At 46.1% G+C, this 24,320-nt stretch overlaps 1 protein-coding gene across 2 annotated transcripts in view; it reads left to right on the forward strand.

The window, feature by feature from the left end:
- Window positions 1-24,320, forward strand: part of LOC144818739 (uncharacterized) — a 253,078-nt gene that overhangs the window by 172,435 nt on the left and 56,323 nt on the right. Inside the window, exons 4-5 of one of the 2 annotated variants that reach the window (XM_078676439.1) lie at window positions 7,469-7,588; window positions 9,822-9,926. In XM_078676439.1, coding sequence (XP_078532565.1) covers window positions 7,469-7,588; window positions 9,822-9,926 — 225 coding nt within the window. Of the gene's footprint in view, window positions 1-7,468; window positions 7,589-9,821; window positions 9,927-24,320 lie in introns of those variants that run through there. The other variant, XM_078676438.1, reaches the window with a different exon arrangement.

The raw sequence follows: 24,320 nt of genomic DNA on the forward strand, positions 1-24,320 counted from the left end.
ACCGCTACGAATAAGGAGGAATTGTACCGAGTTGTGCGACTATGAAGAACATGCGAAAAACTTCTGTGTGAAATGAAACAGAGAGGGTACCCCAAAAAACTCTTAAAACATTAGTTTAAAAGAGTACGATTTACGCCTCGTGAATGCCTCCTCCAAGTTAAAAAAAAGCTAGAGTTAGATAGACTGGTGTGTGTAACAACTTATGGATCAGACACACACAAAATGAGGCAGGCGGTTCTTAATAATTGGCACCTCCTCGAAGACTTGGAATGTCCTTTTCCACGACCTATTTTTACCTACAAAAAGAATTAAAGTATAGGGCAACAGATTGTCAGGGCAGATGTCTCAATACCAAACACTAAAAGTGACTTGCTATCCCAATGGAATATGAAACCTGTGGAGGGCCACCACAAATGTGGGAATTGTGTGGCCTGCCCCAATACCATTTAAGGGAATGAATTTAACCTTTTAGGCATCAAGTGGAAACATCTGGGTTTCTCAAATTGTAAGACAAAAAATGTAGTCTATGTTATAATGTGCCCATGTATGAAGATTTATATAGGTAAGACCAATCAGAAAGTAAATTTGAGAATCAGCCAATATAGGTCGCGTATAAAAAAGAAAGTCATGACAGCACCAATGGTCGAACACTTTGTCGAGAGAGGGCATGGCGAGAATGACTTTAAATGGTCAATTCTATTTACGATAAATCAAATAAATCGCCCTGCTGATGTGGACAGAGTGTTACTGCAAAAGGAAGCATATTTAATCTTGAAATTTAATAGCACACTGACAAGACTTAATAGCCTGTCAGAGATAGCAAGACTGTAAAACAATAGATATGTAAGGGCGTTTTGAAATGCCACCCCAGAAAAGAAGTGTCTTGGTTTTATGTATATATAATTCATGATATAATAAGAACACCGTGGTTGCACACATTGAACTCTCTCAGTATACCCACAAACTACGTGTCCCATAATTCCCTAGTGCTTTAAGAAGAAATAAATTGAGGAAGTTCCAAAATGGCCGCTGTATGCAGTCGAGAGAGATTCAGACTACGGTGGTGTCCAATTGAAAGGTAATTTGCCATTCATCTTCTTCAGCCCGGCGTATGTTAGAACCGCCACTAAATTAAGATCTTTATCGACCATAGATATAAACAAAAAATTTCTGTTGTGCCGACAGGAATCGTTGAATTTTGAAAACAAGTCGGCGTATGCAGTGAAACTCTCATGCAACCACAAACAGGTACGCTTCAAACAGCGTCTTGCGAGGCACTGTGTAACATTGTATTAGGCTTACGGGTGAAGAAGGCTACAAATGTATTCCTTGTTTCCCCTGCCAGCGCTGTTACGGGAGATGCCGGCTTCAGCAAATAACTCTTGAACTTTCGCGAAAGGATTTGCTTCGCACACCGCTTAAAGGTATGTGAAAGATGTGGTTACGTGGAAGCGCTAGTTGTTTACTGCTGAGAGTCGAGTAGTAGTGTGGGTTTAACAGCTACTATTTTCCTTGGCAGAATTCGTTTGGAAATAAAGATGGGCGCAAAAAATACCGCTTCAGAAAGATTACAATTAGTGATATAGAGGTATGAGATTTTAGTTTCAAGCATTTGCATGTGTAACACAGAGCAATCCACGTGGATATAGATATACATATCAATATTCTTCCTTTATAGGAAAGATCCACCATCAATATAACGAATTGCCGGTTCCGAAATAAGAAAAGCCTCAATCTTAGCCCCCTTTTTCCAAAACCTGGAAGGTTTTGCCTGCCAGATTGATACAGGTACATTTAGAAATGTTGAAACTCAGCAGTCTGACGTGAGCTAGAGAAAAGGTTTCAAGTTTGTATATAAAACTTTATTGTTTTCTTTACATCTTACACAGAAAAGTGACAAGGCCCTGATGAGATTCCGGGAACTGGTTTTCCTGGATTCGAAACGCGTCGGCGAATTTGAAGGAGTGAATAATGTCATCCACAGTGTGATCTAGCAAGTGCTAGCTTTAAATTGTGTTGCATTTAATGATCGTGCTCCTTTCTTCTCTTTTTTTGACTTTGTCCCTCATTTTTTGGATATAGATTTATTCACTCAAAACGAAAAATATAAATATATGATGTTTGTTTGTAGATAGTAGTGTTTTTGGGATGTATGATGTTACTTTAATTTAGAGAAATAGGTGGAATGTGAATTCTAGGTTTGTAAATTGCATTGTATATTATTGTTAATACATGAATGTATAGTTTTTTTCTCTTTTTTTCTGCGTAAATTTGAACAAGATAGTTTCTAAAAGAAAACACAAAGTAGAATGGTATAAATAAAAATACCGTGTCAAAATAAAGAAATTGTTGTTTGACCTCAATAATTAAGACTATTTCTAAATAAGGTTGGTGTAGGCAAATTTTCGTGTTTTTGTTATAATAAGGTCCCGCCTACCCGTGCCCTAAATGGACCTAACTCCTTAGCTTTGCAAAGCTTATTATACATAGGGCGCACTTTTCTCGTTTGTACCTTTTAATTGGAAAAGTGTGCCCTATTACAGAGAATGCCCTGCCCTTAGGGCAACTGTGAACTTGCGCTCCCATGGAGGCAGCACAATCAAGTGAAATACGGAGCTGCTTCAAGTCACTCTGTGTTTCACTGTGCATTAGAGATCCCTTTGCACGCTGGTGCAGCGAGTGACTGCAAGGGGTTGTCAGGTTGGTCCATCGGACCCCCTTCTCCCCTCCAGAGGCATGCATCAGGAGGCGTACTGATAGTGCGCCACCTATATGTGATGCGCTTTCAGTATGACTCCTGACAACTTCTTTGCCTTTGCGCCCGCATCCATAGCACGGCAAGGATGCTGAGGCAAAAATAATTCCTTGATTTGCATGGGGCCATGCCCCCATACAAATGAGGAAATGCCCTCTTGAGATAGTGATGGCACTACATCTGTGCCTTCGCTATCAGTATTATGAAAGGGGCTGCAGAAGCGTATGGACTTGTTTGGTTGAAACAAGGTGCAAAGTTATACTGTGCCAGTAGTATATATTAAAGTGGCAGCATTTTTAAGTTGCATGCTAATAACCGCAAGGGGAGTTTCAGGGAGTGAGTGGGACCAGTGCAGTGTTGCCAAACAGTGGGATGATGAGTTGAAGTTAATTAGGTCAGAAAATTGAATAATATGTGATGGAATATGAAGAGTTGAAGAATGTAAAGAGTTACATCGAAGTTTGGCTTAAGAATAAAAGTATTGAGACGAAAATGCTTGCTTTTTCGAGGATTAAGGATGATTTGACAGTAGAGGGAAGATTGGTGATAAAAGACTAGGGGTATGTGTGATACCCCCAGTGAAGTTTAGATGTTGAATACTGGATGTTTGCCATGATGGGGCACTTAGGTATTATCGAACATTGAATTTAAATGTGTATTTGTGTCTCGGATCGGATATTGAGATTAAGAAAAGGATAAGAGAGTGTGCCCAGTGAGAATTCTTATAAGTCCCAAGTAACCTTCAGATCACCTCTGTGTCCTATTAGTTGTCTTAGTATGCCATCACAAATAATAAACATAGGTGTTATGGGTCTAGTGCAGTACAGTAATGGTGATGTGAAGTATAATAGTAATGATGGATCAATTTCCAAAATGGCCAAAGGTACAAATAGTTAAAAGGGTAGATGCCAAAACAATTAAAGGATTCAAGGACAGATGTTTTCTGAGAGGGGGTTGGTCCACAAGTATAATATATGACTATTGAAAATGGAATCAGAATGTGTTGAAATGTTCCTGAGGGTCAATGGAATATCCCACAACACCACGTCCGTTGGTTATCCTAGAGGGAGTGGAGGTGTGTTGAGGCTTAACAGAGTAATCCAAAGAGGTTATACAGCTGGCAAGAAATAACAAGTTAATTTCGGAAATATAGAAGATGATATATGCCTATAGAATTACCTGTAATGTTGTCACAGGGTACATCCCATTTGGATTAATGAGAGGTAGGACACATTTTTCTAAGGGTAACTTGGGGTGGATGCAAAAACCTAGGCTGGAGTAGTTGTCCCCTGATGAAGTCAGAAGGAACATTGAAAGGTTACAATTAGCATATAAAACTCATTATGATGCCAAGCATGGAGTGAATGAAGTAGTGCTGAAAGTATGCCAGTGGGTCCGAGTAAAGAAGGAAGTAAAGACTAGAAAGAGAGCGGGAGTGGTTTTGAATCCATTTAGTGCAGAAAAGATATTTTGTCATTTTGACCTATTTAGTGGTGGTAAACTGTGGCTTGCGAACCACATGTCATCATGTAGCCTTGAAGACAAAAAATTAGGGAGAAGCAGATGGTAGAAGACTTGCTTGGTTGGGCAATGAGGATGGAGTTCATGAAAATAGTGAGCGTTCAAGCTGGTTACGAATTGGTGATGTAGATTTGAGAAACGGAGTGGAAACCAGAATTAATTGTCAACAGAATTGACAAAGATTGGCAGAATTTACACAAGTGCAGTGCGTTGGGACAGGCCTTTGATGAAAGTGGAGAAGGAAGAAAAATAATTGGCAGCAGGATTTTTCTTTTTTAATTTAGATTTTTGAGTGAAGCACAATATCACCATACATATATATTTCTGTCTTTATTTACTTTTTATTATTTTAGTGACGGTAATTACCATAATGTAATATAGAGTTCCATGTACATTTTGTATATAGGTGTTCTTTACAGTGTGTTTAGTAGAAGGTGTGTGCAATATTAGAGCTAGTACTATTTTGTATGATTAGGGGTCCGATTCCGACCTCGCTCGGAATGGCTCCGAATGTGATCCGGCCGGGAAAAGTACGAACCGGACCCGTGTTTTCCGACCGACTCATACCACAGTACGAGCGAGCAAGTACGATGCGGGAAACGTGAAATCGCCGACCGAGACGTATCCGGATCGCTCTGTATGTGTCGGCTGTAAGCGTACCATGCCGTGCAATGGAGCCGAATTCCGGCCGAGCCAGTACGATGCACGCGTCGGATTGAGCCGGAGTTTCCGGCTCGAAAAACGTCCCCGAAGCTGCCTTTGGGGGTCCGCGCCGGACCCCCCCGTCACCCGCAGCCTTACGACTCGGACACAGGGGGGGACCCAAGGGTCTCCCCAACACAGGCATGTAAGGTACGGATGGCACCGACGCGTACCCACTGTAGGGGGCACCCTTGTGCGGGACGTACCCATTGAGTCAATGGGAGCCCATGTACGCGTCGTACGACCGGCTCCCATTGACTTCTATGGGAGTCCGACCTTGCCGAGTCCGGCAGCTTGCGGCCGCATCGTACTCGCTCAGTCGCACTGCAGGAATCCGGCTCAGTAGGAAAACACTCCGGATCCGGCTCGGTCGGAGAGCTTGCCGACACAGATTGGAATTGGGCCCTAGGTGTTTTCATTCCATGTTCTAGATTCCATTGTACTCTGCGTTCAACAATGTGTATGTCTTGTCATTGTCAGTTGGAGGTGCACTGAGGGTGAAGCGCCACCTGCATCCCAGCATCAATAAACTTGAAGCCACTAGCCTACATGTGTATTTATATGGCACATCAGCAATTCACTATTACAGCCCATTCGAATGCTGTCTGTTTATGGCTTTAATGACTATTTACTTTAAAGTAAACTCACACAAATGAAAAAGCAGGAATTTCACACTGACAGCATTTACAGCTATTGAGACTGCAGATTGAAATAGATCAGAAAAACAATTAATATACTTGAATTACCATAAATGATTACCTGGGATATTGTACAGATTAAACATACTTGTGCGTGATGATGCTAATACAATCCAGCCTTTAGTTTCAGGACCGGCCTCAGCAGCAGAAGTCCCATTTTATGCCTAAATGGCATTTCCGGTGCAGCCTGGAAGGCCTTGATCCAATTAGGACATGCTGCAAATGAACGTGTCAGTAAGGAGCAAAGTAAAAGCTTTATTTTTATTCTTGGACTTTCTTCTTTTCTTTCAAAGATTTCTTGGATGTACAGTCAGTTTTGTTTTCCAGTATTGTCTTCAAGCAAACTTGATATGGACAAAAAAATACTAAAATATTTTCATAGTAAGCAAAAATTGCCAGTTTGCCAAACCTACGTAATTTATGAGGAGTCCGACCGGATGTAGTATGAAACTGCAATAAATGCAGTGATGGAAGCGGCAAAATGATATTCACTATCTAGAAACACACGTCAATAGCTTGGGTTCTGTCATTCAACAAAATCGAGATGACAAAAGAAATGCAAATTATAGGCAAAGCATTACTTGTGAAAACAGATCATTGCAATTCTGGGTGAAAACACCCCCTCAGCCTCCTCCTTACTTTTAAATACATTATAAACAGCAGACCTTTTCATTCAGCACCAAATATAAGCATCTATAGACACCATGACACTAAAGGCAACAAGTGAATTACAACTGACATACAATGGACAAAACAAAGTGTGAAGGCACGTATCCCAAGATACTACATTCTACTGAAAACCAGCAACCCTTCTTCTCCATTCATGCACCAATGACTGACCCTTTAGGCAGGAGGAACCAACTTGAATAAATACATTCACAGTATTCACACTCCATACAAGGGGCATCACCTTCATGCAATGAAGATGACCGAGGATTCCTCCAATAAGAAGGAAGAAACTCTTAATTCCAAACTGCACATCATTCAGATTTTCCCATCATGCAGTGCTTTACTTCTGGCTATGGCTTTGTCACTAGCATCAAACTTAGCGTTACATTCCTTCGGCCATTTGACAGATTTTGTGGTTTGTGTTTGGGCTATCGACTTCTTCATCTCATTTTTCTGCATTACGCCTTTTCTCCATCCAACAGATCTGTCATCCCGATCTGTTTCATAATATAATGTAACCCTGACTTTAAGAATGTTTTATACTTTATATCCATAAATGTAAGCACTGTGAATATATTTATGGAACCATTACATCCGTCATTACTCTTTTAACCATGTATTGCGTTCCTTAGGTCCTGGAGATAGAAACGTTTACGTTTTAATCTATAGTGTTATGAATTCTTTATTCAGAATCAAATTTGCCTCAATATCTTGTTTTTGGGCCTGAGAATGTACCTGCCGTTTATGCGAATTAATCGCTCTGCCTTTCCAATGAATGTGATCTGTAGTTTCTATTGATAAATTACAAGGTGAAAAAGGGTTTCAAAGACTAGGCATGGGAAGAGAGAAATAGATGTAACGATGGGTTGCTTTGTTAGTCTGTATTTTCTTTACCTTTGAATGCCTTTCAGTATACTTGGCTCCAGTGTTGAGGATAACAGCTGCACCCAAAGGTAAAACCGAAATATACTTTGAAATATTAGTTTTATGACGCCATATGCTGCTCCCATGTAATGTCCTCTCTCCCTTACCAGTTAGTCAAGCTATAGATGATGCACGGATGTGTGTTTTCATGAAAGACTTATATTGTAATAGTTCTATGTGCATATTTCCTTTGATACAGGGGGTGCAGAAATGACAGTAATGACACATAGGGATTTGATAAGCGTTAAAGAAGAGAGAGATGCTGATCCTGTGAAAGGTCAGGACTCTGCCACAAGGGAAAGTATCATACCTCCCACGGGTGAGTATATGATGCTTATCTGCTGAGATGCTTTGGAATAAGATATCCGCGAACTCATTTTTTCACCCCTATCACACTCACTCCTGTACCATAAAGGTATGCAGCTGATTTACAATGTGGCAAACACTATTCCAATAATCAACTGGAAAGTAGAGAAGTAGGAGTCTAAACTTGGGACCATGTTTACAAGTGTCTTGGGCTCTAGCTGAGACATGTTGTCAGATTTCTCTTTCTTGGCATTGGCTACGGAAAAGAAATATGGCAATCTTTTGTGAGGGATCTTGATCTAGGTTGTGGTGTGTCACACTCTAAAAACTTTATACAGAGTCTCGTGGTGTACTCTGGGTAAAAGTATGTGTCAAGGATTAACAAATAAAACGGGACAAACCCTTACGCCCAAACAGCGCCAAAAGAAACATATACCAATAAACAGTGGTTCAGTGGGATTTCTCTTCAACGGTATTATACATATATCCAACATTATACACTTGTCATATAATTCAAACACAACCATACAAATTTACACTGAGCCTCTCTTTGTGAATGAAATAATTCTGTATTGCCTGTGTCCCATATTAAAATAATAAAAAGGTCAACAAAACTGCAGACAGCTCAGTGCTGAGCAGTAGTGGTGGATGTGTGAGTTAGGCCATCTGATACCCAAATCCATACAGGGTTGTTAGTTAAGTGATAAACTGAAGAAGTCCAACCTAAATTATGGATCTCCCTTACATATAATCCATTAACAACCCTTGTTACAATGTTGACTCTTCGACTCAGTAAGGTCAGTCTCTGGATCGCAACAGGATGAAAGCCATCTGTCTGTTAGCCTGCGAAGTAAATAAAAGAGGGCACATATAACTAATGCCATTGGAAAACAAGTCCTACAACTACCGTGTCATAAATGTTCACGCTCCTCAATATGGGCAGTGACTCTAAGTGTCAAGTGGAAAACAATGTCTGTCGCTAAAGCATACCAATCGTCATCAATTATAATATCACAGAATGGATGGCATTTACCCGTGGCATAAGACATAAATGTAATTGCCATATATATGGTTCTCATTAACCTAAGGCAACCATGTGCAAGGATCCTGTCCACAAATGCACGAAATGCAAATCGTACAGTTAACCATCACTACCCAATCACTGGTAGTCCTGCTAAACGAATTACCAGCACTTGCATTGCATATGTTAATGCCAAATTGATCATGTCACCAACAATCCACAGAAAGACATATCATCTGTAGGACATTGAATTCATATCAAAGTGTAAACAATCCCAATCTTTCATGGGTCTATATTTGTACAGTGTAGCACAAGACTAACTAACAAACAGTGTAGCACACCAGTGTTTATGCAAAACACACCAAAGCTGTTGTGAAAGCCGGCTTATTCTAGATACCACATGCACGCTGCAGCGATTTTTGCGCTGTGCTGCATTTCTCAAAAACCCATTTTACATGACGAGCTCACCTTGTCATGAGTGTACCAGAGGTACACCTCATGACGAGCTGAGCTCGTGATTAGCGTCGAAGGGGTTTTAAATCTAAGAGTCTGCGTATATCTGTGTATACCGACTCATTGCGTGCTATAGTGTTGGAGGCAGCCATCAATCAATAGCATGGGAAAAAGGTCACCCCTTAGGCGCGTTATGATCATAACACACTGGCTTACAGCGCTTAAGCAAAACAGACCAAAACAATTGTGAAAGGCGGCTCATTCGAAAATTTGAGTCTATGTCCACCAGCTCTGTGCTTGCTACAGTGTTGGCAGTGGCTGTCAGTAAATAGCATGGGAAGAAGATCACCACAAAGGTGTTCTGTGATCTTAACACATTCACTCATTTCGTTATTTTTTCCTGTTTTTTGCATATCTTAATTTCAGTTCTGTATTTTACCTTCCTTAAAATAATGACTTAGGGCGTGATTACGAGTTTGGCAGACAGGGTTACTCCGCCACAAACGTGACGGATATCCCGTCCTTGAAGTACAATTCCATTATATCCTGTGGAACTTGTAATACGGCGGATGGAATATCCGTCTCATTTGTGATGGAGTTTCCCATCCGTCAAACTCGTAATCAGGCCCCTAATCTTGTGATTCACAGTCCCTTCTCTTTCAGTCATTTAATTCACTGGTTGTACTAATTTATGTGTGGTCTTGTGAGGAACAGCAAAATCATTTGTTTTAATGTAATGGAAACAGTAATACTTGTATGTACCTTTTAATAGGGGAATCAGCCATAATGTCGAGAATTTCATTGAATCTCAAAGAAGAGGGAGATGTCTGTTGCATGGAACTTCAGGACTCTGAGAGTGGAGAGAATTCTCCCATGGGTGAGTAAATCATTGCTATATGCCTACATGCACTGAGATGGTTTCTGTGTCTGATAATGTATTGTAGATGGATCATCTGTTTTGATTTCACTTTCCCGTCACTGGAAACACGTCCCTCAGACATTTTGGGGCACATGCATCATTGTAAATACCGGTCGCAAACGGGCCGATTCTGCGAATCGGTCCCTTAGCGGCTGACATTTTTGAATTTGGGATGCATCAACCCAAATGCAAAATCGCAATTTAACTAATTGCAAATTTTGCGATTACCTAAATTGTGAATGCATTTAGGTAATCGTAAATTGCGATTCCCTGAATGCAATACATGATGCACTTTAAAATTGCGATTTCGCAATTTGGGATCGCAAATTACCATCAATTTAAAGTTGATGGTAATTTGCGAAAACTTTGAAAAATGCACAAAAGTGAATTTTTCAGAGTGCCATGTTGCACACACACATGCCCTTGGGGCATGTGTGCGCAACATGTGATCACATGCAAATTTCAGGGGTGCATCAGGGTGGCCTTTTTGCCCCATTGAAATTGCATGTGCAATTTGCGAGTATCTATTTTGTACTAGCAAATTGCGTATGCAATTCCCATTTATTCCTATGAGCCTCTAGGCCCATAGGAATGAATGGGGAGCTATTCCTTAATTGCAAATCACAATTTGCAATTCACAGTTGAGGAATATGTAGGAATCGCTAATATTTTAGCAAAACCTACAGGCATAGGCAATTGCGATTCCATAATTGCGATTCCTTAATAATCGCAATTGCCTTCAATGATGCATGTGCCCCTTTGTGTCTACTAATCTTATCGGCTTCTGTCTGTAAAATGTGGCAGGAAGTTGTCCTCATTGGTTCCGTAAAATATCATCATAATACATAGATCTGTTTCTTACTCCATTCTCATGCCTCTTGTCACCCGCCATTTAACTCTGAGATCAAGAATTAAGGGTTAAAAAGGATGGTCATGTTCTACGTCAATACTTTTTTCAATGCTTGTTTCAATTTTGGTGAACTTAAAGGAGACACTGAGAGGGATCACTTACTGGAAAGGTTTTCTTATGAAACAGTAAGGTCCAGCTTTGCTGTCCCAGAGGTAGTACATGAAAGGTATACATAGACATGTAAATGCTGCAGCAAAAATAAAAAGAAGGTGCTTGTCATCGCTCTTACAACGAGGAAGAATTTTGCACCAGTTCAAACTTGTTTTAAACTTGTTTTTGTTTGCTTTAGGAAAAAAAAAAAGAAAACACGAAAAAAAAATAAAAGAATTAGCAGAGCATCACACAGTTGGCAATGTCCCGTTATTGGGCGGAGTACATCATGTTATTACAAGCTCTAGTCACAATACCCTTTGGTTTCTTTCCATGTCACACATATTTTTTTAATTTTCGCGGGCAGTCTTTCGTAGATTGTTTATTAGCTGACTTAGACCAGTTCATGCTTTTGGTCCATTCTTCTAACTTTTGCCCCCCCCCCACCCCCATGTCCAGGCAGTTTTTCTTTGGCCACCACGAGACCCAGTGCGATCCAAGTTTTTTGATGAATTTTGGTGGTTTTCGCCGATAATGTTGAGTTGTTGAGGAGGGTCAGTTTTGGCGAGCTGTCAGTCTGCGTCCCTGTTGTGCATGAGATGCCACCCAAGATTGGTTTCCAATAGGTTTGTATTACTGGGCATTCCCATGTGACTGGTGCCCTCCCCATCTTGTGTATGGTAGCTCTTCTGTGGTATGCCCTGTGCAATACACAAAGCTGCACCTGACGGAGACCCACCTGTATTGCCTCTTCTCTTGGGCCTTGTAGAGCCTCCTCCTATTCCCCATCCTTGAATAATCTCAGATTTGTCTTTGTCTTCCAGGTCTCCTTAAGCCAGTAGAGACCTCCCATGCAATTGTTTACAATTTTCGATACGGGAAAGAGGTAGCTCCCTTGAGTATGGATTCTGTCAGCACTCCCTCTTCCAATGGTGCGACCCCTGAGATCTCAGTCCCATGGCTATCCGAATCAGTAGTTCATGTCTTATTTGGAGGTAATGGAATGTTTCCATCTTTGACAGGTGGAAATCTTCCTGGAGTTTTTCCTGGGGACCATCTTACCTCCCTCCCAGATATCACGCAGCTTCGAGATGTCCCACCTGTCCAGTCCCTCTAGGTTTCTCTGGGCCTTCAGCTCCTTACTGCCCATAGTGACTTTTCTGCCATGAGTTTGCCTTTCCAGCCCAGGTATGATGTAGCCTTCTGCCATATAAATGCCACTGTTTTGGTATGCGCTGTGGAGGCTCCTATATAAACAACAACTGAAATTACATGTGCTGCCAATCCTTTTACTCGCTTGTTCTAGATAGAACACCTGACTATTAAACAAATGTTCCTGACAACAAATGTCTGTTTGACTTTTATTTTATTTTGAAAAAAAGGGGGGGATTATATTTTTTATTATTAGAATATCCGCAGATTTTTTTAAAGTGATTTTAGACTAAGTTTGTGACCTTATATACAATATACAACTCTTATTTTTACAAACATAGTAATACTTTTTGAATAGAACTCTTTTACAAAACTTTACAGACAACATATAGTACAATAACACTCAGTCACACTCCTCACAAAACCACACTATTTACATATCAACAGACAAAATGACAAAAAGAACATATGAATTATATCTACAATGTAATCATTTGATTTACAATGAAGCCTTAGAACTTAATCTTGTATTTACATAGCTTTTCAAAAGTAAATATTATCCAATTCTTGGTTTTTAAAGGCTTGAGAGGTTCCTATGGCATTTCCTCCCGTAACGTGCTGCTGGGTATCTACTGGCTTCCATAATATACCTCTCCGTTCTCTGTGCTGGTACAGCTTGTGCTGTATGTGCTCACTCCTTTCTAATTGTCAGCTGGGTTGCCCTGTAGTATTTGCAGATATTTGTTGGGGCTATTCCACCTTTGTATATCCCTCTCCTTAATTTTTCCAGTGCAATTTGGGGGGCCATTCCACAATAGTAGCCTCATCTCACCTTCAACTGTTTTGAGGAATTGTGTTGGGACCTCGTAGGCTATGTTTGTATGGCATACAAGAGTCTGGGCAAAGTCATCATCTTAAACATTGCCACCCTTCCCATCAGTGTCAGGGAGAGTGTTCTTCAGTGATGATTGTCCTGCTGGAAGCTGTCAAGGAGTGTTTCTAAGTTATGTTTTAAGAAGTTGTTCGGGTCCAAGGTATTTAAAGCCATCTCTTGCTGGGGGCATTGTGCAGTCTCAGGTCAGTCGTATTGCAGTGTCCGCCAAGGGGCATAATAGGGATCTGCCCCAGTTGATCCTATTACGGGAATAACTGCAGAAGTTGTGCATGAGTCTATCAATGATAAGTTTTGGCTCCATCACGTATAGTAGTATAACGGCTGCCTGTATAACCCTTTCATCAGTGGGTATTATCTAATCCATGCTGCTAGGGGTTCTAGCGTCAATGTAAATATCATGGGTAATAGTGGGCAGCCCTACCTGTTCCCCCTCTGCAATTCGAAAATGTCAGAGAGTGTATTGTTTACCCATATCCTAGCTAGGGGATGACCGTACAGGACCTTGTTCCAACTAGTGAAGTTGGGGCCAAAATTCAGCCTGTCTAGCACTGCAAACATATAGTTCCACTCTAGAGTATCAAACTCCATTGCGGCGTCTAGGCCATTAACACTGCTAGCGCTTATATTTCTTTAATGTTAGGGGGGGGGGGTTGACCGGCCTTAGGTATGATCACTGTAGTGGCCAGTCACTGACAGCCGGCAGATGTCCCACTTTCCTTACCTCTTCATTTTTGGTCAGTAGGTGTGGCGAAATTTAGTTGCTAGCCTCCTATATAGCTATATGGAAGCCTGTTGGGTCACCTCACTTTTCCTGGTTGGAGCTCTCTGATTGCTGCTGTTATGTCATCTGGTGTTGTATATGTATCTAGGTCCTGTCTGTCATCACTGGCCAATTGGGGTAGCCTCAGGTCCTGCAGGAGGCCAGATGCCTCTGACAAGGATCTGTCACAGGTTTTTATAAGTTTCCGTAGTATATTACAAACACTTCTGCGATTTGTGGGTTACTTGATTGTGTCTCCCCATCCCATCTCCAGGTCTCGCGGACCCAATTGTTCATTTTTTCCCTATGATCTAGCCACGCTAGGAGTTTTCCCGCTTTATTACCTACTACATAAAGGCGCCATTATGTTGCGAGGAAGGTGGCCTTGGTTCCTGCCTCTGAGATGTTTCTATACTCCTGTCGCTTCAGTACTAGTTTATGGATCAAATGTGAATCCGTTTGGAGGGCAATGTGGCTTTCTAGTTCCTCCATTTATTTTTCTACCGCTTGTGCAGGTGCGCAGGAAAGTGCTTATCGTTTTTTTCATCTGATAAATCTTTTTAGTTGACTTAGAGGGTAAGGGTGTCAGTATACCAAGACAATTCAACGTCCGTGTAGCTCATTTGGCCGCACGCAGTGGACCAGGAATCAGTAAATGAAGGTAAGTGGGTTTATTACAAGTTAATAATCAACCCAATATATATGAAAATCAAGAACATATTAAAAGCCACAGAATTAAAACTGGCAAGCTGAAACATAGGAAGAGATTTAGAATCAATAGCAATAGCATAAGAAATGCGATAAACGCAGATACAGCAATGCAGATACTGCGAAATAGAAATCGGGGTTCCTTAAAGAATCTCCGATCTTTCTTCCTCAACATGAAAACATTCTAAAGTCATCTAACTCAAGTTATAAATCTAAGATGCAAATGAGTCGTTGAGGAAAGGTCTCAGAGGAATTCAAAGTGCTGGAAGCTGTCACCATAGTGAAAACCCCAGTAGAAGTATTCTAAATAGAGAATAAGTGCTTACCTTATTTCAAAGTCTGTTTTTATTTCACTCCCCAAGAGGGAGTACGCAGAAAGAAAAGGTGACATGTACACAGCGATAAGCCTACAACCCCCAAAGGGGCCGGCCGCGTCAGAAAAAATGACATAACATACTGCGCCTACATGGCCCGTGTTCTCATCTATCTTATACACAGCGTTATGCCTACAACCCAATAGGGCCGGCCGCGTCAGAGAATAGGGACAGCTGTCCACCACGCCTAATAGTCACCACCCATGGAGCCGAGCCCTTGGGGCCGGGCGTAAACCAGAGGCCAGAACCAAAAGAACTACCGGACCTTAGCGGTCCAACATACAACCAGGAGCCTAGAAGGAGGCGTCAGAACAACAAGGATAGCGGGAAGAAAGAGTAGATAGAGAGTCAGAGAAGAAAGAGTCGGGAGAGGGGGATAGAGAAGGACCCAGAGAGTAGCAACAGCAGAGGTAACCGTCGCTAGGTACAGTATGGGCTCTAGAGCTATTACACTATGAGCCTACAAGGGGTAAAGGGGAGCACAGCATCATCCACCAAACGCAGCGCCCTCAGTCTAGGGGGCATGTTTCTCGCATGTTCGGTTTTGCACAGATAGGTCACCAGGGGCTGCCACACCTCCTTGAAGCGTGTATTGCGAGACTGCAGTCTCGCGGAGAGCAACTCCATAGTGATGACATGCCAAAGCCTCCCAAACCATGCAGCAATAGGGGGTGCCTCCATCTTCTTCCAGTACAGGGCAATAAGTTGTCTGGCAGCGCCCAGCATTTGCACCGACAAAGTCCAATCGCTTCGGGTCAGAGCTAGCAGATTCGCAGGCTTGATTCCCAGCAGCAATGTACTAGCGGCATCAGGCAAAGGAAACCCCAGGACCCCTCTAATGTGACTCAGGACCTCCTTCCAGAAGACAGTGATCGAGGGGCAGGTCCACCAAATGTGTAGGAAATCCCCAGGCGCATTGTGGCATCTCCAGCAATTGGGAGAGGAGGTTGGAAACATTTTATGTAGGCGCTGAGGCGTGTAATACCACTGTGTCATCACTTTATATGCGTTTTCTTGCTGTGGAATACTGCGATACACTTTAGGGATATCTCTCCACAAACGAAGCCACTGCGTCGACGTGATATCAGCCCCCAACGTCGCATGCCACCGTTGCTGATATGTCTGCGAGGGTGGCGCCTGAGGGTGTTGCAGTATCTGGTATATCTTGGAGATCAATCCCTTCGTGGTGGCACAAGAGCGGGCCAAGCGCTCGAACGGAGTAAAGTCTCGGGTAGCTCCAGGGTATACTGCGTCCGTCAAGACCCAATGGCGCAGCTGGAGATATTGCAGCTCAGCCTCAGGCGGAAGCCGAAATTCCTCTCTACAGTGGGCAAAAGATTTAAGGGTGCCCCCATCAAAGAGATCCGTAAGGACTCTGCAGTCACCCTGAGGCCATTTACGAAAGGCCCTAGTACGATAAGCCGGCGGAAACCACGGATTGCCCTCAATAGGGGTGTGGGGGGAGGGAAAAGTCGTGAGACCTCTACGTACTGCTATTCTGTCCCATATTTCCAATACTGTCTTTGTGGGCACCGCCAGATAAGCACTCTGGGACCGCCCTGCTTTATGAGTCCACGCCAGGTCCCAGACGGTGTGACCAGTTACAGCTCTGTCCATGTGTAGCCACCCCTTTTCACTCTCTCTAATGCCCCACTCCACCACGAACCGCAGATGAGCAGCCCAATAATAGTCCACCAAATTAGGACACGCTAGCCCTCCACGATCTCTCGGAGCCATAAGGAGCGCTTGGGAGAAGCGGGGCCTCTTTCCCCCCCATTTGAAGTTGGTGCAGTCCTTCTGCAAGGCTCGAATATTGTGTAGGGGGATAGGCGTAGGGAGACACTGAAACAGGTAAAGGAGTTTGGGCAGAATAGACATTTTTATTGCGTTGAGTCTTCCCAGCCATGAGGGAATAAGTGACTTCTATCGCCGTAGATCGTCAAGGACCGATCTGCGACAATCCTTCCAATTAAGTGATGACCAGCCATCTAGCGAGGGTGTCAGGTGTAGGCCAAGGTATCGAATGTGGTGATCGGTCCACTGGTATGGACATAACTGCTCCAGTGGGGGGACGTCAGGTGGAGGGATGGTAAGGTTGAGAACCCGGGACTTACTGTGGTTAATTTTCAGACCAGAGGCTCTTTCAAATGAAATGAAATGAAATGAAAAAATAATTTCTAGAGCGCACTGCGGCCAAGCGGCTTCCTGGCGCTAAGGATCACATCACTGTCCACCTAGAGGGCACGGGAGGGATTTAGCCAGGGAAGGCCTGAAGAAAGAAGAAAGTTTTAAGAGCTTTGCGAAAATGAGAGAAAATAGGAATGGAGCGAATAGAGAGGGGGAGAGTGTTCCAGATCTGAGGGGCCCGCACAGAAAAGCGGGTGCCACCAGTGCGGGATTTGCGGAAGCGGGGGACGTGAAGAAGAGAGAGGGAAGACGACCGGAGAGAGCGGCTAGGAGCATGAGAAGAGATCAGAGAGTTGATGAAAAGAGGAGCGGAGCGGGTATGCACCCGAAAGGCCAGACAAGCAAGTTTAAACTGGGACCTGAAATGAACGGGGAGCCAGTGAAGGGTTTTGGGGGCAGGAGTGATGTGGGAGAACTTAGGAAGGCGGAGAACAAGACGGGCCGCCTGGTTCTGGATGGCCTGGAGACGACGAGTCTCGTAGGCAGGGATGCCTACATACAGGCCATTTCCATAATCCAGGCGGGATGTGATGAGGGCAGTGATGATGACTTTGAGGGCATCAACAGAAAAAAAACGGGAAATTTTGCGGATGAGGCGGAGGGAGAGGAAGCAGGAGGATACGACAGAACTGATGTGCGCATGCATAGAGAGATCATTGCTGATCTTGATGCCCAAGGTCCGGACAGAGGGGACAGGGGAAGGGGGAGAGCCGAAAGAAAGGGGCCAATGGGCGGAGGACCAGGGATTAGAGGGGCCACCAGTGAGAACTGAATACTGAGAACTGCAAAGGTGCAGAGCGCGGTGTGGAGCGCTGGTAGAGACTGTCGGGGCTCGCTGAGGGTGAGGATGAGATCGTCTGCGTAGAGCGCCACTTTATGATCCTGCCCACCCATCAGGATGCCGTGAATGGCCGGGTCACGACAAATCATATCCGCCAGAGGCTCTATTGCTAGGGCAAACAGTAAGGGCGAGAGAGGGCAGCCCTGCCTAGTCCCTCTCCCGATGCTGATCGGGTCCGTTAACTGCCCATTCACGTGGACCCTAGCCCTCGGTGTAGCGTAGGGCGCCATGATTCTGGCGATCATCTTCCGACCATGCCCCATCTTGCAAAGGACCGCCCGGAGGAATGACCAGTCAACCCGGTCAAACGCTTTTTCAGCGTCTAACGACAGGAGGCAGGCCGGGCTCTGCCAGTGGTGTACCTTCCCCACCAGGTGTGCAATCCTTCGCACGTTATCAGCCCCTTGGCGACCACGGATAAAGCCCACCTGGTCCGGGTCAACCAGGTCAGGCATATGGGGGTCCAGTCGCTTAGCCAGTATCTTGGTGTAAATTTTAAAGTCGGTATTCAGTAGTGCTATCGGGCGGTACGACGAGCAAAGTGTGGGGTCTATTTCCGCCATTCCCATATCCGGAGAGGGCCCTTGTTCGTCAGCAAAAGAATTAAAAAACCGAAGAAGGTAAGGACCCAGCTGAGTCTGAAACAGGCGATAGAAGGAGAGCGGCAGTCTGTCGGGACCCGGCGTCTTCCCCAGATTGAGCTCACTAAGAGCCAAGGCTATCTCTTCTTGCATTATCGACTCCTCTAGGAGCCCAGCCGAGTGGGGGCTCAACGTCGTCCCACTGTACTGCTCCAGGACTTCCTCCACCAAGGCAGGAGTCGGCGGTTCCGCGGTGTAGAGCGAAGCATAGTAATCCCGGAACGCCTGTAGTTTATCCTTAGCCGCCGCCGCCTTAGACCCATTAGGGAGCACCACGTTCGCTATATGGGATTTGGCTGCTTTGACTCTCAGTCTCCTTGCTAAGAGCTTCCCAACCTTATCCCCGCCATCAAAATGTAACTGTTTCAAAGCCAAAAGGGAGCCTTCAGCTCTATTCGCGCGCAGCAGTCGTAATTGGCCCCGAAGATTCGCCAGGTGGCGCCTCGTCTTTAAGGTGGAGCCGTCCTGATCTTGTGCCTCCGCTACCTTCAAATCGCTACCTTCAAAGCGATCACAAGAGACGTAATATGACCCCGTATTGTGGCCTTAAAGGCATCCCAGACCACCGGGAAAGGCGTCTCAGGCAAGTCGTTATGCTCAAAGTAGGAGGTAATGTCTCCACGAATGTCCTCAACATTCGCTGCATCTCTAAGGATGTGTGACGGTAGACACCATTTCCGCTCCCGAGGGGGGCAGTCCCGCGGGTCTCGAATGAGCAGTTCCACATGTGCATGGTCCGAGATTGATATGTCGGACATCTCCACGTCCACTACATCCCGGATAAGGTCGTGAGATATGAACATACAATCGATGCGAGAATAAGAGCGATGGGCGCTCGAATAAAAGGAGTACTCCCTTTTGTCCGGGGAAAAATACCGCCACGCGTCGAATAGTCCTAGGTCTCCGAACTGTTTGCGAAGTGCCAGGGACATTGCCCCAGTCCCACTAAAGGAGCCCTCGCTCCGATCCGTCTTTGGACACCATACCATATTCAAATCACCCCCAAAAATTAGCGAGGGGCTACCCTGAGGTATCTGATCTCGCAAGATGGTCACGGAGGAAGCGATCCTGCGCCTGATTGGGGGCAGACACATTACACAATGTTAGACGGCGACGTCCCACCTCAACAGTCACCCTGAGAAAGCGACCATCACCACTTCGGAAGGGCCTACCTTCCCCTGCCTGATGCCAGCCTTGCACATGATCGCCACCCCTGCAGTTTTCGTATCTGCCGCTGCCCAGTACTGGAGAGGGTATCTAGGGTGAGCCATGCGCCCGGTGTCAGCCTGTAGAAGGTGGGTCTCCTGCAAGAAAACGATGTCTGGGTTATGTCGCAGAAGGTAGTGCCAGATCTGCCTGCGCTTATTGGGCGAGTTCAGACCCTTAACATTAAGGGACAGAATCTTTAGGGGCCCATTCACACTACTAGCCATGGCAGGAACCATCAGAAATCGCTATCGGAACCATCCTCACAAATCTACACACCATCCACACGCCCCAGACAAACATCCAACCTCCCCCTCTCCTACCCGCCACCCCCCGTTCCCCCCCAGGTCCCACATAGAAAAAAAGAGAAACAAGAAGGAAGAAAGAAAGGAAGAGAGAAAGAGCAAAGGACAGAAAACAAAAACCAAACAGCCGGATAGGCTGGATGTATGAGCCAAACAAACACGGCCAACAGGGCCAGAGTTCTCTGTCCCCAGGATAGAGCGTCCTACACCCGCAGGTTCGAACGCTCTTCGGGATGTCACTCCCCAGGGAGCAGTTCAAGGGGGACATGACTATCAGAACACACCAGGAAGTACGGAGCTCCCACCGCCCCAGGCCCAGTGTGCATGATCCAGGGGCACGGTAGACCCCCCCCCCCCCCGCCACTCGACCTCCGGTCCGCAAAAGGAGACATGGGAACAGCACATCAGGAGGAATGCAGCATGTTTAGATCCGTCGTCATGACGCAGGGAGGCTCGCCGTGGGAGAGTGTCCTCCGGATTCAGACCTGTTCTCCTCAAGAGCTCGAATGTGGGCGATAACGTCCTGTTTAGCCTGACTGTGAATGGGCTCCGCAGCAGGCGGAGTGCGCCGTCTTCTCGGTACCAGAATCGGGTCCAGTTGGCGTCCTCTTACGGGGCGAAGGCCGAGAAGGGCTCTCCGGGGGAGAAGCCGAAATGCGGAGAAGCCGCGCCGCCTCATTGTAAGATCTCAAAGCTCTGCGCTTACCCTCCCACTGGAAGATAAGCGCGAAGGGATGACCCCACTGGTAGGGAATATTCATGCTCCGCAACTTTTCCGTCACCAGGCGGAATGCGCGCCTGCGCTTCAACGTATTAGGTGCCAAATCCTGGAACATTTGAATTTTGTGGGCCTGGTATTGGAGGTCAGGCTTGTCTCGCGCACGTTTCCAAATCTCCTCTTTCTCCACAAAAAAGTGCACCCTGGTTAGGATGCCCGGTAAAAGGCCCGACCTGCCCGCAGGGGCCGCCACTCGATGCGTCAATCAAGAGTGGGGGGCGATACGTCCTCATCACCTCGGACCTCATGGAGGAGTTGCGCCACGTAATCCATCACGTCCTTCCCTTCTTCTCCGAGCGGCACGCCACGGATACGGAGGTTGTTGCCCGTCCTCTGTTCTCCAAATCTTCCTGCTTGATCTGGAGCTCAATGTTCTGTTCCTCAAGGGCTATCAGGTGCTGCCACAGATGCTCCTGATCTTCCGTGCGTGTGTCCATGGTCCTCTCCAGGCCATCAACTCGGTCCCCCAGCTCCGTAACCTCCTTCTTTAGCTCAGTAACGCAGGAGTGCACCTCAGATCTCAGGGATCCTATCTCTGCCTTAAGGTCAGTCATAAAGGCGGTCATAAACGCCTGGGTAACCGGCGGGGAGTCTGCGGCCACTCTTGATGGGCATTCCCCGGCAGCCGGCGCCCCCGTCTTGCCCCACATGGCTACTACAGTATTGTCTTTAGGGGCCGCAGCCGGGTCGGCCCTGGCGCCTTTGTTCGTGCGCTTCATCGTCTCTCGTGACCGGAGGGACCACCTGCAGGCCAAGATCCGCCTCTCCTCTGTTCACGCAGCACCAGACGGCAGGGAAAAGCAAGAACAAAAAGGGGGGGGGCAGGCCCACCGGGATAGCGCACTAGCCAGGAATATAGGGAGCAGGCCTACACCCCAGCCACCTGAGGGCCCAGAGTCCAGATCACCCGGCTCCCGCAGCAGCAGGACAACAGTGGGCCCCCCCTCCCCCTCCGAAGCAGTCCAGGCAGCTCACCGTAGATATGCAGTCCGGGCTCACTGAGTAAGGGTAGCTGGAGACGGCTGTCCAGTTGCAGGGCGCCCCCTCCTCACCGCCCTCTCGGACCACGCTCACCTCGAGGGCCACCTCCGCAAGATCACCTCGCACCGCAGCCTCTCCGCGTCAACAGAGCAGTGAACGCCTCGCACCACCAGGCCTCAGTGTTCCGCCGCCTCAATCTCGCTGTGGACGCCGTCGGGAGACTCCCGCTAAGGCCAGGTCAGCGCCGATGCAGATAGAGGGCCACAAGGGGGAACAGCATCAGTCCGCAGTCAGGACGCTCCGCACGCAGCCACTCCGCCACCGTGTCACTGCACACCCAGCGCTCCTCAGCATTCCAAGATGGCGGGCGCCGTCCGCTCCTACTAGTGCCCCCAGGGCACCGCACACCGCAGTTCGCCGTCAGGCCCCCAGTCACGGCGTGACCCCCTCTCACCAGTGCACAGCGGAGCAGAGATGTGATCACCCGGTGTTTGGCCCACCGCTCTGTCGGCAAGCAGCGAACCCTCGCCTCAGGGCTGCAAGATGGCGGGCTCCGGTCTCGCTGGGCACCCGGACGGTCGGGAGAGCGCGGCCAAGACTCCTCCGCCTCGCGTGCACACAATTCAGGTATGTCCACCTCTCTGCGGGGCTCAGGGGAGCAGGTAGCTGTCCGTCGGAGCCCACCGCGCCTCTCTCTCCGCCGATAGCGAGCCGCCGCTGCAGGGCACCAAAATGGCGGAATGGCGGACTCCGTCCATGCCAAGTCGTCTGCCCGCACCGAGTGTCTGTCGGGGCTCCACCGCTCCAGCACAACCTGCGGACAAGCGACCACAGCCGTCCACCTCTCAGGGGCACAGAGGGGAGAGGTCAGGCACCCCCGGTACCGCAGTAATAGCGTCTGAATAGGCTAGTAGCGGCGGGAGCTCCACAAGAGCACGTCCGCTCACATCGCCGCTCAAGCCACGCCCCATAAGTGCTTACCTTAAAGCTACACATAAGCAAGTGAATTAGAGACCTGTACCCCTCAAAGCTGAAAAGGGATCTGATCCAAGCTCTAACGGTGTGAGACTAATCAAAACCAAGAAGTTCAGGAACAATCATATCTTTCGCAATGTTACCAGAAACCCAATTAGTTCTCCTCCAAACAGTAAGTATCTGCAACATTCTTTGACTTTCCCTTCCCACGAACTTGGACAGTCTCTGCAACATTGAACAATCTCCTTGTTCCTGATTTTTTTTGTTTGAATCTGTTTATTAGTTTTTCAGGTAAATGGCAAGGTTTACAGACAACAAGACACATTACAGTAAAGTTGTTATTACAGGTCTCCAGGAGCGCAGTGTCATTAGATATAACAAGTTATGCTCAACAGAAATGTACAGTGTTGAAAGGTGTTGACAATACAACAGTCTGCAAGGGTTTGTCACTTAGGAGAGAAAATGCGGTACAGACATATCAGTCCATTAGGAGGGTAACACATACGCATCCAAAAATCGACAGGCTTTTCAAACAAAACAACTATCAAGGAAACTTTAGCCCTCCCCTCTCCCAAAACAGTCACACACATTGTGCTTAAGCAGGAAAAGACAACATTGGGCTCATTTACAAGCCCATAAGTGACTCTGGTGCATCACTTTTTTGATGTACCTTTGGCGCAGTGGGCTTGCCCATATTTACAACGCCACATAAAGTCACCCTGCGTGACTTTTCATGGCCTTGTAAATATGGGATCCTTTCACGCATTACTCTGCGTGAAAGGGGCGTTCCATGGGTGTTGCTGTGGATGTTCCCACGCAACATCCATGGAACTTGATGCAATCCCAGATTTACAACATTTTGTGAAACTGGGAATGTGTCATAATCCTACGCCTCACCAGAGGAGGCGTAGGAATGGCGCAACAAGAAGAAATACTTTTATTTCTCCTCGTTGTTTTCTCTATCTATGCGTGCTGCACTGTGCAGCATGCATAGAAAGAGGAAAATACTATTAGTTATTGTTTTTGTGCAGCAAGGGACACCTTCCTGCACAAAAACAATCATCCCTGCAACTCAGGCTCCCTTGCAAAATGACGCAAGGGTGTCTGCACTGGCCCATGGCAGCCAATTGTGCGCCAGAGCAGGGGAAAGCACCGGCATGCATCATATTGTTGTTAATACAACGCATCCCTGTGCTTTGAAAATGAAACAGCATGGCTCAGCTAAATGGCTTGCGCTGCCGCGTTGCGTCCTTTTCTTGTAGATGAGGCCTGTGTGTCTAGGTAAAAGAGCAGGTTAAGATCTTGGAGCATATCGTGCAGGGAGAGGCATGCACCCTGTGTGTACCTGTGATTAAGTTGCCCCATCTCCTTGTTTCTGAAACGTGGTGAATAGGAGGCCTCTTCTGCTCATTAGTTCTTCCCATCCTTGTCAAGATTTCTCCTCTCTGGCCTCACTATCAATAATACAACAAAACTCCTGTCTCTAGCTATAAAATCATGAGAACACACCTGCAAATAAAAGACCACACAAAGAAAGCAAGAATACATT

This window comes from Lissotriton helveticus, chromosome 2_1 (genome assembly GCF_964261635.1).
Source record: "Lissotriton helveticus chromosome 2_1, aLisHel1.1, whole genome shotgun sequence".
Classification (NCBI taxonomy): Eukaryota; Metazoa; Chordata; class Amphibia; order Caudata; family Salamandridae; genus Lissotriton; species Lissotriton helveticus.